Source organism: Bemisia tabaci, chromosome 5 (assembly GCF_918797505.1).
Source record: "Bemisia tabaci chromosome 5, PGI_BMITA_v3".
Lineage (NCBI taxonomy): Eukaryota > Metazoa > Arthropoda > Insecta > Hemiptera > Aleyrodidae > Bemisia > Bemisia tabaci.
This window is the reverse complement of record NC_092797.1, coordinates 28,785,847-28,800,485: the sequence shown is the minus strand read 5'-3', so window position 1 is coordinate 28,800,485 and position 14,639 is coordinate 28,785,847. Positions and strand designations below refer to the sequence as shown.

Genomic DNA, 14,639 nt, shown 5'->3' with positions numbered 1-14,639 from the left:
AAGAAGAACACTCGAACATCGAGACATCGAGTCGAAGGCTTCCGACTCATATCGATAGTCGATATATTGCAACTGTTACTGTTGTTTTGTTTGGTTATGTTCATCAACACACGTGTGTAGAGTATCAGCAATCATTATTCTTTTTCAATATATTCGTGTATGAATGAACTAAAACCGTCTCTATCATCATGCCATTTATACAGAGGGTCAAGTAAGTGTAATTTTGCTTTGAAATGTTTTTTCCACGTCTTGACAAATTATTTTTCGAAAGTATCATGCACATGATTTTAACCTAAAATGAAGGTATCGCAGTCTTGAACCAAAGTTTTAAAAGCGTTTGGTTCTTTAGATTTATGTATTTTGCATGTTACCATTTCAACGGCTCAAAAGGCGTTTAGCGGATAATGCAAGGGTGTAAAGGCGACTGAATACAATTCAGCAGTGAAACTTTGAAACCATGTATCTTGGTTTGCCACGTTTATGCGACAGACGTAATCCAAATTTCAAGCCCAGTTGCATCTATACAGGCATAGAAAACTAGGTGTCAAGCAGCCCACCTCATTTTGATTTGGTATCATTCTATGCATGCTCATGCGATTTTATCAAGTCGTTGAGTTTTGTTCTTTTTATTTTAAAAGGGAGTAATTAATGTCAGCATATAAACCTGGTGCTAAAAGTAAGTTTGTGACAGACAGCAGACCTCACCAGTGATTACCCAGGTAAGTGCGTTGTGAGTTTGACTATCATATTTGAATGCCTGTCGAAATGACGCTTTTTACCAGATAATTGTCATGGCGGTTCAACGCTCACCGAAACAGCGCAGCACCTTTGCAGCTACTGAATGGAACATTGAGCTAGTTGAAGTTGGAAGGGGGTAAACTACAACGATTATGAAAGTAACGTGAAAGCAGTCAGGCTTCAGTTGAACAGCAGGTAATCAACTGGTAATTTCAGCAATGAATCTCTGTTGTCTCACAAATGCACCTTTATAAAGGACTTTGTCAAGGCAAACTTACTAACTTTGGTTCTTCTGTTCATTGAATGTGATTGTATTGTCCCATCAACATCTCCAGACCGCTGAGCATTAGGTAGAAATGTTGTGCATTCTCATGTAAATTCACCAGTCCTCGGGTAATTCTAACAGAGTCCATCAATAGGTGCGTTGTCAAAGTGAATTGTTTGGGAACAGAATTACCTGATGCCGGACAATCAACATTGTTTGAGTCTGTTTGAATTATGTGATGATTTAGGTGTTTATAAATGAGCGTCAAAGGTTTCTCTTGGACGCTCTATGATCTCAGACGATTGATGGGGCTATCGAATTCCATTAAGTAAACAAGTAGATGGCTTGACGGCTTATTTAATTAATGTGAATTTTTGTTAAGTATTATTTTATTTTATTCGTATCTCACTGATTTCTGATTTTCATATTTATAATTACTTAAGTACTTCGGATCAAAGACTAATGAATTTTTATTTTTTAATAGACGGCCAGTGACAGCAAAAGGCAGACGAATTTTGCTGAAGAAGCAACCCAGATTTGTTGAATTCCCTAAGCAGACAATGTACGTGAGAGGCAAAAAAGCAAATGCACTGACTATGGACTGCATGAAAGAAATTGTAAGATTATAGTTTATCAAAACCAGAATTAGTTTTGTATCTCTGTTTTTCTAGAAGTTACAACTTTACTCCAGGGATGATCAAAGTATATAAACATACTTTTCTTTGGTTGTGCCATTCCAGATTTCTACCCATCTTTTATTTTTTAAAAGAAAACCAGACTGTTGTCTCTCTTCAAATTTTCTGTGAATTCTCTGGACTCATTAAACAAATATTCACAAGAAAGTTGAAGGAGATATTTTGGTCTATTTTCTTGTAAATTTCTGATGCCTGTTCTAAGCCTGAATTTTTGGCATTTTCTACACTGTTCCTAGCATACACTGCAAAAGCAAAAAAACACGGCATTAATAAATTTATCGTAACAAGCCAAAGAAAAAGTCCAAGTTTGATCAAAGGCAGCAGCTCTGGATATTTCCTTTGTCAGTGTTTTCAATCCTTTACTAATAGACGTTGTTAGCAGCTGCACGCATCAAGTGTGATGCTTGTTTTAATCTAAAACAGTTGAACAGTGTAGACAGACTACTACTGGATGACCAAGTCTCTCCTCCATCCTGCTGCCTCAAAGGAGCGAACAGTTAAATAGATTTGCAAGGTCATCCATGGTCACAATGATGGATTTTTCAGTGTCCTCAAAAAAAAAAAATCACTAATAGGGATGGATGAGGGTACCTATCTCAGTGAGTTTTGCCTTGGTCACCACACCACCCAGACTAGCTCTAGTATCTTATTTAAAGGGAAAATTAAAAGATCAACTATAAAAACAGGCTACATTTCCTTTACTGGTACACTGATCTGAGCATGTAAATTTTTTTTTTTACAGTATCAACTAAAAAAACCAGGAGGTCTTTTATTCACCAAGAAACATGACATTTTGCCGTTCGAAAATGTTGGACTCCTGGAAAATTATTCACAGCGGCGCGGAGCCTCACTATTTATTTTCGCCTCTTCGAATAAGAAGCACCCTCATAGTTTAATATTTGGTAATCATTTCAACTTGTCCATGCTACTTTTGTTTGAACCTGGGCCATTTCACTTTTTTTTTACAATTTGTCTTATTTGAGTCCTGAAAAAAAGTGAGGAAAGATTTTTCAAACAAATCTAACGATATATAAAGTAGATAAAATAGAGCCATTTGATTTCATAACTGTCCTTGCGAGGTACATCTGCTGCATATATTTTAATGAGGGTTTATCCTCTGTTTCTGTAGTTTTATTCTAGGATAACATATATGTATAGAAAAGAATGATGCATCCTGCTTTTAAGCAATGTAAATTGCCTTTTAGAGTGGAAATGCTAACAGTTGAGGCTGTCAACTAAAGACTGATCTTTACCAAAAGCAGCAAAATAGTTAGAGAAAGGTAATTCTGGCTGCTGTGATCTCCTAAACTAAATCATTGGCACAATTTCATAAAATGAGGTTTTGGCACTATTTAAGGATTAGGCTCTAGGTATGTACTGCTTTTCAATGGAAGGATCTCAATTCGGAATTATGCAACCTTGAAAAAATCTTTCTCATTTTCTGCGGCTGTTAGCATAAAGCCATACAAGGTTTGAGGTCTTTTCAACTTCCCAGTCAACAATGAACTTTTTAGAAGCATGAGTACCCTTAGAAAGTAGGAAATTTACGAAACGAAATGAATGTCACCAAAAAATTATTTTTGTCAAGGGAATTTTGGAAATAATTCTGCGACGGGTTTATTCAGGGTGTCAAGTTTCCCTAGATTTCAATTCGCCCAATCTCTGAAGAGCTGGGTAAAATTACTCATCTTCTTTAGATTTTACTAGACTTTTCAAGAACTTGTCACTCTGTTTTTTAATTTTTGTAACACTTTCTTTGGTTGGATTTTGATCATAGAAAAAGATCATTTATTTGTATGGAGTGCCTCGGAAATCATGCTGTTTTTATACAGGATTTAGAATTTTGGAGTTCTCATGTGTAAGACAAAAATGCTGATAATATAGCACAAGATATGTTGAAGTTATGGAGAAAACGCTTTGGAAAAACATTCAAGCCATTTCTGGTTTTGTGTTTACTTAATATCTAATACACATCCCACACTTATGCCTGTTAAGACTGTCATGGGAAAAAATGTGAATGAGAACTAACTAAAAAAACCAATTTATCGGATGCGTTTTATTGCTGGTCAGTGAAGTATATCTTTCAATACAAATTTAATCGATAAAGGAAATTTTATTCCCCCCAAAAGGCAGGACCCATGATCACCAGTTATTGGATATGGTCGAATTAGAAATAGAAGCATTCAAATCCATCAAGGAGTTCAAAACGGAGCATGTAGCAGTTGGGCTCAAGCCTTGCATCCTCTTTGCAGGAGAAGATTTTCAGACAAGTTATGACCACAAACGAATTCAAAATCTACTAGTTGACATGTTCCAGCGAGAAGTTGTCACAGATATACGTCTTCAAGGCCTCGAACATGTTATCATGTTCACTGCTGCGGATGACAAAATATTTTTGCGGAATTACAGGTATTTCTTCAATACTGCAATATTTTCATGTATTTTCTCATTCTTTCCGAAAGACTATGCAAACAAGAAGGTGCTGGTTGTCACTTAGGAGGCGGCAGCACTTTGGTGTTACCGAAGGGAGCAGTAAAAGACGCTCAAATATTTGGAATCCATCTACTTACTCTAATTTAGATAAACTCAAGGATTCAACAGCAAATTTTGCCTTGTCATTTGTGTAAAAACAAGAACTATGAGAAAGCAGTAAGTTCACAAGGATTGACTGTGTCTCATGCGAAACAGTAGTAAGGTTTATTATTCCGCCAGAGAGTTGTACTTATTTAGTGTAATAGTGCTCTTTTCTGCCAATTTCTTACCTCAAAATTCGTTTGTTGTGTGTCCCAACCGCAACTTTGAAAATGTGCCGAAGATTGTACTTTCAGTTGCCTTGCCTTACATACATAGAAACTAAAAAGGCCCTTTTAATATGATTAATAATCGATTTCTGGGAGTCTTTGAGATGATTAGTGGCAATTTTGCAAAGAACAGAGGTTTCCTCTAATAAAATTTTCCGCTCAGACGCTACCAGGTTTACTTTCTCAAAACTTCATTTTTGCACTTTCTGAACCTTTTTGAAGGTTTCAAACAATGACTTGCAACTGCTTGACCAAGTGCTAGCTCCTGCTTCCTCTTATTCCTTAAGTAAGTAAGGCCGGGCTGACCGGCGAGGCGCGCTCAAGGGGCCAAGGCAACTGGCAACTGCCGTCGTGCACCCCGAAGTTGGACCGTGCTCCTTAACCTCGTACTATGGACACATTGTGTATCCTCTATATTCCCGCAAGGCTCTGTGGCCGTCTGATAGCCAATGGTAGGTCTTATCAAAGACTGTGGCAGACGCTGCAGAGCACAGATTTTCGGAGCACGGCCATGCCTCCACCGAGTTGGATTATGTTGTTGCAATCTCCACTGATAGGTAGCGCTGGCAGTCACGCACACTACGAGTGATCACCGAGTTTTTCACAACCCAGTCGATCCGTGCAGATGAATTACTTACTGGGTGACTATGTCCCTCCTGCACCCTGTTACCTCGAAGGGTCAGAGTATTGGAGTGGCATAATCATCCACAGTCTCCTCCGGGGATTGAACCCGGGACCTCAAAGTTGGCAGCGAACTGCCTTGACCACTACACCATTGAGGCTGACTTCTTATTCTTTATTTTTTGTGATCGTTCCATCCTTCAGCTCCCTTGTTCTTAGCAGCGATTCTAGTTTTATCAAATAATCATTGAGTTCATAAAACATACTAAATTACTAATTGCAAGTAATCACCAAGTAGCATGTAGCCATGCAGCATCATTTTGTTCCAGATGCTGCCTGAATTTGTTACTATTTCCCATGGTAAAATGGATCGCAGCATTGTTAGAGGACTAATATATTTGTGAATCCAAGTCTTGATTTTCACTTCCTTGCTCACAGGCACCGTAGTTCTAGTCAAGTATTTGTTCTGGAGTCTTGTTGTACCATGCCGTCTTTTTGTAAACTGTATCTTTGACAGTTTGACATTGACAGATGCTAAAATCACATCAAACCGTAAACAGACGTCTGATTTGAATATTTTGGAGGTTTGCAATTACCAGTATGATTTGTTTAAAGTGAAGTATAAAACCTTTATTTAACTTGATCATCCTACAAAATTTTAGGATTGTAAGTTTCATAATTTTTTCTTTTGATTTCTTTCTAATTCGGATAATATCTCTTTTTTTTATTAGGGTGCAATTAAAAAAATCAGGAAGTCGAATCCCAAGAGTTGAATTAGAGGAAATCGGACCAGCAGTCGACTTCAGAATTGGTCGTAAAAAGTTAGCCACTGAGGACTTATTTAAGAGCGCATGTAAACAACCAACGTCCATTGATGTGAGTCATTTCTTCAACAGATTTTCTCTTAATTTCATGTTTTATTTAGCAGATTTTTTCCATGTTAATAACCTGTGTATGCTTTGTCCTACTCGAAAATTATTTGTGCAAAAATGCCAATTTGTTTACCAAATCCCAGACTTCCAAAACATTTTGGAGAGATGCTAGAGGGATAGTCTCAGTTGGAACCTTCATGCCTCAATATTTATCGAACGAAAGAAGATTTCAAACTTTGTTTTTTACTATAAATTGTTTAAAAGTGCCCTCTCTAGGATCCTTGAAAATAAAATCTCAAGGTTCGATTTTCAGCTCATGCTTTATGCATTTTTTCTGTCTTTATAATGAAAAACAAAATTTTAAATAAAAGATCACAGATCTCAATCCTTATTTAAACCAAAACCAATTTTGTGAACTGGTCTTCTTAAGCTGGACCCACACTGAGAGCATGAATTGACAGCCGTTATCGGTTCATTTGATGACAGCTGATGTTGGGGTATAAGAAGGAGAATTAATCTTAATCGGTCAGTTGTGCTGGTCACAGAATTGTTATTGATGCTTGATTCTTGTAGATCAGCTGAAAATAATAAGAGCTGTCCAAACAGGAACTTTCTTCGCTCAATATTAACGGAGATATCGCCTTTTGAAAATTGGGGTTTTTGACGTCGAAAGTTGCGGTTTGGACAGATCTTATTATTTTTAGCTAATTTACAAGAATCAAGCATCAAAACACAATTCTGTGACCAGCGCAACTGTCCTGTTAAGTGTTTAATGGTTTACTTTTCTATAAGTACCTATAGTTTTTTGTATCTGGCAAACGTACTATTGTAAGAATGCTTAGTAGATTTTAGAATATTCAAGTTTCTTCTGGTGGTGAGAAAACCACAAGCAATCGTACTTTCAGGATTCTACTAAACAGTATGAATTGAAATACCTAAGTCAACCTCTTCATTGGCATTACTTAAGAATTTATGGACCTTTTTCACTTTATTTTATGAGGCAAAGATTTATAAGCTTACATGCCTGATTTAGCCCTTTTTTGTGTATTGTAGCAATTGCTCAAATATTTTTTTTGTTTTAATGCTTTTTCAGCCTAAACCTAAGAAGAACATCAGAACGGATGCGTTTGGCTCAAAATTAGGACGTGTGCATATGACCAAGCAAGACGTGAACTCATTACAAACCAGGAAAATGAAAGGACTTAAGAAATCATACGCAGAGCGAAAGGAGCAACGTAGTAAAAAGAAATCTGCGAGTAAATAAGAACGACTGTATCGGAATACCGGAGGTATAGTTTTGAAAGACTGACTCACAATGTGAATACATTAAGGCTAAAAAATTGAACTAATTAAAAAACTCAGACCAGCCATAGATTTCTGTTCTCTAAGAATGAAGGAAACATTTGATGAAAGATATTTAAAATTATCAAATAATCAAATGAATGAATGTATAGAAAAATTAATGAAAAAATTGCTCTCATCAGAATTTTAATATGTATTTCACGGATTTATGTCAATAAATCATCATTTTCATTATTTGCTCTGCCATTTTTCTTATTTTTGTCCAATTTATCAAGCCGAGTAATTCATGTGATGCAAGAAACGAAAATAAGATACAAATTGTTAGTAAAAGAAAATAAAATAGGTAATTAAAAATTAAAAAGAAAAAAAATAATGAATAAGAGTAAATAAAAAAATTAGAAATAAATGAAGAAAACATTCAGAAAATATACAGAAATGAAAAATGAAAAAAAAATAATGAATAAGAGTAAATAAAAAAATTAGAAATAAATGGAGATAACATTCAGACAATATACAGAAATGAAAAATAAGGATAAACTAAAATATGCAGTAAAAATCAATGAAAGAAAGACAGTCTAAGGAAATTTAGAAGATTGGAAAAATTTAAGCAGAAAGATAACTCAAAATTTCAACATTACTATGCATCCGAAACTCTCCTTTTAATTTTTAAAAACAGGCAGCCAAAAGTTTTGAAAGTATATACCAAGGCTGTCCCCGAAACACCGGGGCTTGTCCTGCTCTGAGCAAACTATTGAAGCTATCGGGCTACAGTTTTTTTACCATTGAATGGCACAAGCCTCCTTTATATCTCTTATATTAGTAATCTTTTATATTTTCACAAATAAATTGTGTTTTAATTTATTAAAGGAGTTTGAAAAAAATCTTTGTTCTACTATTACCTTAGATACACTTCTGAAGATCTGATCATAACTATTCAAAATGAATTTAAGATGAGATTCATGAAGCTTGGAGCTTGGGAAGCTACTGAAATAAACTGCTAGTTTCTACAAACCTTATTTTGATATCTTTAATAGTTTGATCAAAGCAGGCCAAATCTCAGTTCTTTTGGGACAGCTTATTTAGCAGTTTGAGCTTACAAGAGCGTCTTTCTCAAAACTAAATTTTTTATTGTATGCCCTTTTCCGGGAAAATTATTAAAATGTTCGGTTCCATCACTAAATCATTATTTTCACTGTTGTGGATGTAATATTTTTCATCGTCAGTGTGTACGAACTTTAGGGAAGATAAGAAAAAACTGCAGGAAGAAATCAGTACAAAAATATATTTTTAAAAAAAATTGCCATAAAAATAATAAATTAAGTAGTTGCTAAAGCTTTGCAAACATAAATATGGTGGAGCATACATTATAAACTGCAGTCTTGGTAAGTACTACTTGCTCCTCAACATTACATATTACCTTCAGATCAATCCTGAAGAGCTATTGCAGTAAAAAGTAACAAAAGATAAACAATTTAACTAATAAATAAATAGAAAATATGTAAACATCACTTGTATACTTAAATCAACATGTAAAACTTCTGACACCTAACTAAAATCACAAAGTGCTGCACTGTGCACTGAACAGACTGCTGTAAAACAGGGAACGTTCCTTAGTACATCAATTTGTCTAGATACCTATTCCATTCTGTTTTAGCGCAAAATAATGATCATCATCTATTTATTCAAGGGCCGAGATGAAAGTAGATGAGGGAGCTGGCTCATTTTCGAAAAAAAAATTGGCTATTACAAAATGATGAATATATTTACTTTCAGTATTATCGAAGAATTTTACTTAATACTGAAAAATAGAAATTTTCCACAATCTCTTCAAAACAGAGAAGTAAATTCGATAGATAAATAAAAGATTCATCAATCGTTATAGCAAGTAAAGTAAAATTTTTAGTCTCTCATCTCAGCATTTTGGTCTGTATTTTTACATTAATCCTGATGGATACTTTTAACTTTTCTTGACACAGGAATTCAATAAAATAGTAAAGGTTATAAAGTCTGATATACGCAAAGATTTACTCCTTTGACCTAGTTCAGTGCCAAAATCATTATCAAAATTAGCAAAGTTAATGGAAAGAGCTCATTTAAGTCGTCACAATTATTTTCCTCTGACATGTATTTCATAGACGTTCAGAAGTTTTAACAATAATACTGAAAACTGGCCTAACTTTAAAGGGAAAAAAGAATTAAGAAAGTTAATTCCTAAAAGCTACTTAAGATATTGAGTTTAACATGGCCAAGAGGAAGGTAACATAGAATTACCGGATAACATGTAGAGGTACAGTCATATTTTTTGGTATTCTCTCCAGCAATGCTTTACCGATTTCTTTGCCAACCACCACCCAAGAGTATTTGTCAATTGGAAAGATCCCTTCCACTGGGACTTTAAATGAGACAAGAACAGTGATGCAAAACCCATCAGTTGAGTCTCCGGGTTGGCTACAGTGTTCGACATTCAGAATTCCATGAGGTTTGTGAGGAGGTAAGTCAGCACCAAAAATTTCCTGCAAAATAGGAGGGAATAAATACATAAATCGAGGTTTACAAGGGTCATTTTTTATCACGAGCTGAAAATTGACGGTGTCACATTCTAAGGCTTTTTTTTTCTATCAGTGAAAACATATTGGTCACGTAAAACAATATAAAACTTACTAATTTTAGATTCCCCTCAGTCTAGTAATTGCTGTACATATAGCAGATCCTAACATAATTCACAAAAGTTTCTATTGTGATGCTGTCATGATGGTTCCATGGTGTTTTACATATTCTGGTGTCCCCCTCTCCCACCAGTATCCTCTCTATTTATGTGAGGATAGATAATACAGAGTTGGGCAAGAAAACCACTTTAACAGCTAAACCTCGTAAGTTTTTGTTTCGAAATGATGTCAAACGCCCAAATTTCCTACGTTTTTTTAGAATTATTTTTTCTGATTTAATTCCCTCTTTCTCCTGCTGAATTTGCCCTCTTTTTATCCCTATCCTATTACTGGAAGCATATACTGAAATTTCTCAGAAAGGGTTGCCGAGACAATTTTCATCCATGTTAAATAAATTTTCTTGGTTTTTAAAAATGGAAAACAAAACGAAAATGGAAGTGAAAAAAAAGGGGTATCTCAAAGAAAGATAGAAAAATCTGCAACTGCCCTACATAGGTACTCTTGAGAATGGGTCACTAATCCTTGGGTGAATTTTGGCTTGTAAAATAAACTTTCCTGATGGTAAAAAATACGTAGAATACAGTGTGTGCAATAAAAACGTGAGAAAATAACTCTGAGACCGTGGTGTACACTGGTCAAAAAGAGTAACTTTTCTGCAAATTTAAAATGCTTCGGTTCCGTGCAAGACTGAATGATATCATCCATCACCAATCAGAAGCAAGCACAAAAAGTTTTTCCTCGCACAAGATACATAAAAACAATCAATTAAAAAGCTCGGAGAGATCCTAATTACTCCTACTGAATAGCTAGGTTAAAAAGTTTGGGTTAGCTGTTTTCTGTGGGAAAATATTGTTCAACCCAAAACTAGATTCACAACTAGACATTTAAGAAAATACATTTTTCTAGAAAAATTTACCATCATAAATTTTCGCAAAACAGAGTGCAGGTTACGATTGTGATTGATTTCACAAAATGGAAAGTGCGCCTCTGTTTTTTCTGACAGCAGAACATGCACATCATTGCTGAAACAAGAAAAAGAGTGAAAAAGAAACCAGACAAAAATCACTGGAAATTGCAAGCTATCTGTAACACAGTTGAATTTTTCATGTTAATTCTGGAGATCGAATTTATGATGCACTAGCCGTTTCGCAAGTTCCCTGAAGAAACTTTTCTGGCCAACTAGAGTCCTCTTTCTCATTTTGAAACCTCTGAGTAAAAAATGCACTGGGTAGGTAGAAATGACTTATTTCAAGCCTCTTAGGAGAGGTGCTCATTACAGTAATGTACCCTGCGAAATTTTTAGCACATGTTAAGTCCCATTCAAAAAGTACACTCCAGAAAGAAGGTGTAACATTTTTTTTCCCAAGATCGTTGAGATCTTTGAGTATTTAATAATCCAAAGAAGTTAGCTACATTGGACTATTGAACAAGGTAAAAATTTTAGCATTCTGATACATGTTTCCTTAAAGTAAGACACGATTCTTGCATTCAAAATTATAAAAATCAACTCCCAACTAAGATATAAATGTTTTAATTTTACATTGGTCACAGGAATTGCCCAGTCGCAAGAAACACGATACTCTACAAGAGTCAAATCGCGCACTACAATGGTCTTGGTAGGCTTCTCAATCAAACATTGCTCATTTTCCACCCTTTATTGTTCAAAGTGTAAACAATTTGCTGTAGCTGAGCTAAAGTATCGAGATTGAGGCTGTCATATTTTCACATCACTGAGACTGTCACAATAATGTTAAGTGTGCGATTCAACTCAAATAGATTATGATTTTTTTCATGAGCGAAGTTCGATTTTATGCATTGAAATACGTTAATATTTTCAGTAATTTTTGGTGTACTAATCAAGTTTTACATGCAATTTGAATGAAAAAGCATGAATCATAATTCTTAAATTCGCACCTTGCCTAGAGGTCAATGGATCTTGAACTTCCTTTTAAAGTCTCTGAATTTTAGGAGAAAATAAGATTTACCTGCTTTTTTGCACACTGCAGACCACAAGCCTTAACAATAATTTTCTGTGGCTCACAGAGACAGCTGGTAGCAGGGGTCCATGCCAAGGTTTTTCCAGTTGTTTTTGACTGTAATAGGTTCTGGCATGCTCTATGATAGGATTGATGTCATTGCCCCTTAAATTCACTTCACCCAAATCGTTGATCCATTTAGCCTGAAGTGATTCAGCATCAGCATCAGCAGGGGTCTTCAGTCTACCCCCAACTATTAAGCCAGTCATCACAAACCTAAACCAACCTTTACTTGCACATTCCACCATTAACAAGGTGGTTGGTTCCATTTCTAGGCCTGTTTCTTCCAAAACTTCACGTTTGACAGCATCCTGAAACATTAAAATGAAACCATCAAACTCTCAGAAGAAGTAGAAAAGTCTCAAGACTTGTAATTTTAGATAGTTGCTTAGTTTTATAGATTACCAGCAGTTCCAGGCTTACTTCAGCGAGCTTTCACAGTCAGCCGAGTGGCTCTCAACTAATGGAACCCTAATTTTTAACCACAACAAGACTGCTGCTGTTACCTGAGGGGCCCTTCAAAATCTCTGAAAAACATGATATCGGCAAAAAACCAAGAATTAAGTCAGAGCCCCAGGAATTGAACTTATTTGTTGAATTTTTCCATGGGCTTAAAACACTTCATAGGTAAATAATGTGTTTGACACCAGATGTTACTTAGTGAAGAAGGGTGATGGAGAAAACAAAAAATTTCCACAAAACTTTAATTTGTTCAGATTAAACCTAAATTACTTATTAAACATTTTATGAATTTTGAGGCTTCTGACGGTGCCCTTCAATTGGGTTTTGTCACAGGAAAAAAAGCTTATTACCTAGGCAGTATGAGTATTTTTCCTAGCCAATTAGCAAATATTCCATCCATGAATGAAAAAAACCTAGTAAAATCAGCGGAAACGGAAATGAAAATGCTCAATTTAAAAACCTCAGGAAATTAAACTACTTAATCTCCATCTTCTTTACCCTAGAAGAGTACCTTGCCTGGCCAAAAAAAATTCAGGGAAAACATTTAAATCCAACCAATCTTGATGGACTCAGAAATTTGAGTTATGGATCTTGTCTAAAGCTGGAACTTTTATGAACATAGCTTTCTCCAAAAAGCAAAACTAAGAAAAGGTGATAGCATTGTACGTGATCATTAGCTAAGATAAATGTATTGATGGATACATGTAATAAAAAACTATAGGGTATCTATTAATAAATGCACCCTGTTTCCCAGAATAAGAAAACTATATTTTATAATTATTGAAATGATTTATTTTGAATTACAACAGCACACGCCATGGGCTTAAGTAGAGTTATAGTTTGTAAACTGCCGTTTGTTTTTTTTTTTTTTTTTTTTTTTTTTTTTTTTTTTTTTTTTTTTTTTTTTTTTAACTTTAATTAGAAAATTTTGTACCACTGAGAGTGCAAATAAAAAATTATATCTGTCAAAAGTAGCGGTACTGCTATTCTTACCTCAATATTTTCTCCAGGATCAATTCTTCCAGCAGGAAGATACCACTGACCCGCACAAGAGCTCTTTGCTTCTTGAATCATTAGTACATCTCCTTCATTATTAATTATTACAGCCATCACAATGTATGTTACTGTTTTATTGATGACAGGCGTGTAATCAGATGGTGTGGAGGGGACGATGCCTTTAGCAACTGAAAAAATAACAAGATTTATCACTACTTTCCTTTGATTGTTGTAAGACAAGTAAAGTGCCAATCACATGATTCCTCCAAAAGACTTTGAAAATGTGAGGAAATTGGGATGTCATTTTACTCAAGGACAAAATTTTCAAAACTGTTTTGACTATAAAATATTGTAAAAAAAGTTGCCGAATTTTAGGGATGAAAAATAAGAAACATCCTATTAAAATACTTTGAATATCTTTAAGTCTTCACAATAATCAGTTAACTTAGTCAACTTGTCTGGGGAATATCAACTCACCATCCTCTACTTTGTACAGTCTCAGGGTGCTGAGTGGAAAAGTGTGTTGTTGACGCATGTGTTTTTGATCAGTTGCTCAGTGATTTCCTTACTTCAACCCTAATTCTCTTGCATTTACCCCATTGCCAAATTCTCCATGTGAATAATATTCCAAGAGAGATTAAAGCCGTGATGATTGTAGGTCTTCTTTTGGAAATTGAAATGAGAGTGGACTTTTTGAAACCCAGCAATCGAGATCCGCATTTTCGCAGTATCACCGTCGCTTTTTCCCTCAACAACTGCTGTTTTGTCAGAGCCATGAAACTAGACAGTAACATTGTTCATGTGGAGAAGGAAGTTAATGAGAATCTATGATGCTTACCGAAAGCTTCATTTTGATCAGCCAGGGTGAAATCACACAAATCTTCATTTTCTTCGATTGCTTGGCCACTGAGGAGTCGTGATAAGTTCTGTTCCAACATGATAAAAGGATACTCAAATGAAGGCACAGAAACTCGACAGACAGAGATAACACAGCATCAAACTAGGAGCTGTAGACAATTTTACGAAATACTAATAAATAAAGAAGAATTCACTTGCTATGGAACTTTCTAAGTGAAAATGGTGAAAATTGCTTGGCACAAGAGAAGAGATTTTTGACATGTCAACAAAAAGAAAACACAAACATTTGACTCATGGAAACAGTATAGATAGAGGTCCTTACCATGT

The 14,639-nt window shown here is 35.2% G+C and overlaps 2 protein-coding genes across 2 annotated transcripts; one reads left to right on the top strand and one right to left on the bottom strand.

The window, feature by feature from the left end:
- Positions 1-59: 59 nt before the first annotated feature.
- Non3 (Ribosome production factor 2-like protein Non3) lies at positions 60-7,528 on the top strand. Its single transcript, XM_019052672.2, has 6 exons — positions 60-211; positions 1,488-1,620; positions 2,441-2,600; positions 3,828-4,107; positions 5,852-5,996; positions 7,086-7,528. The coding sequence occupies exons 1-6, from the start codon at positions 189-191 to the stop codon at positions 7,254-7,256; spliced, it is 912 nt and encodes a 303-aa protein (XP_018908217.1). The 5' UTR covers positions 60-188; the 3' UTR covers positions 7,257-7,528.
- Positions 7,529-8,556: 1,028 nt separating this feature from the next.
- Positions 8,557-14,615, bottom strand: LOC109037844 (8-oxo-dGDP phosphatase NUDT18). The gene is made up of 5 exons (XM_019052671.2): positions 14,293-14,615; positions 13,452-13,642; positions 11,946-12,307; positions 10,877-10,982; positions 8,557-9,807 (listed from the first exon to the last, which is right to left on the bottom strand). Exons 1-5 carry the CDS (start codon positions 14,390-14,392, stop codon positions 9,562-9,564), a joined length of 1,005 nt encoding a protein of 334 aa, XP_018908216.2. The 5' UTR covers positions 14,393-14,615; the 3' UTR covers positions 8,557-9,561.
- Between the last annotated feature and the right edge of the window lie 24 nt (positions 14,616-14,639).

Coding starts and splice junctions, on each gene's coding strand:
- LOC109037844 (XM_019052671.2), bottom strand. CDS start 14,392: ATGTTGGAACAGAACTTATCACGACTCCTCAGTGGCCAAGCAATCGAA. Junction 13,643..14,292: donor TGATCAAAATGAAGCTTTCG/GTAAGCATCATA, acceptor TTATTTTTTCAG/TTGCTAAAGGCATCGTCCCC. Junction 12,308..13,451: donor ATCCTGGAGAAAATATTGAG/GTAAGAATAGCA, acceptor TTAATGTTTCAG/GATGCTGTCAAACGTGAAGT.
- Non3 (XM_019052672.2), top strand. CDS start 189: ATGCCATTTATACAGAGGGTCAA. Junction 2,601..3,827: donor CCCTCATAGTTTAATATTTG/GTAATCATTTCA, acceptor TCCCCCCAAAAG/GCAGGACCCATGATCACCAG. Junction 4,108..5,851: donor ATATTTTTGCGGAATTACAG/GTATTTCTTCAA, acceptor TTTTTTTATTAG/GGTGCAATTAAAAAAATCAG.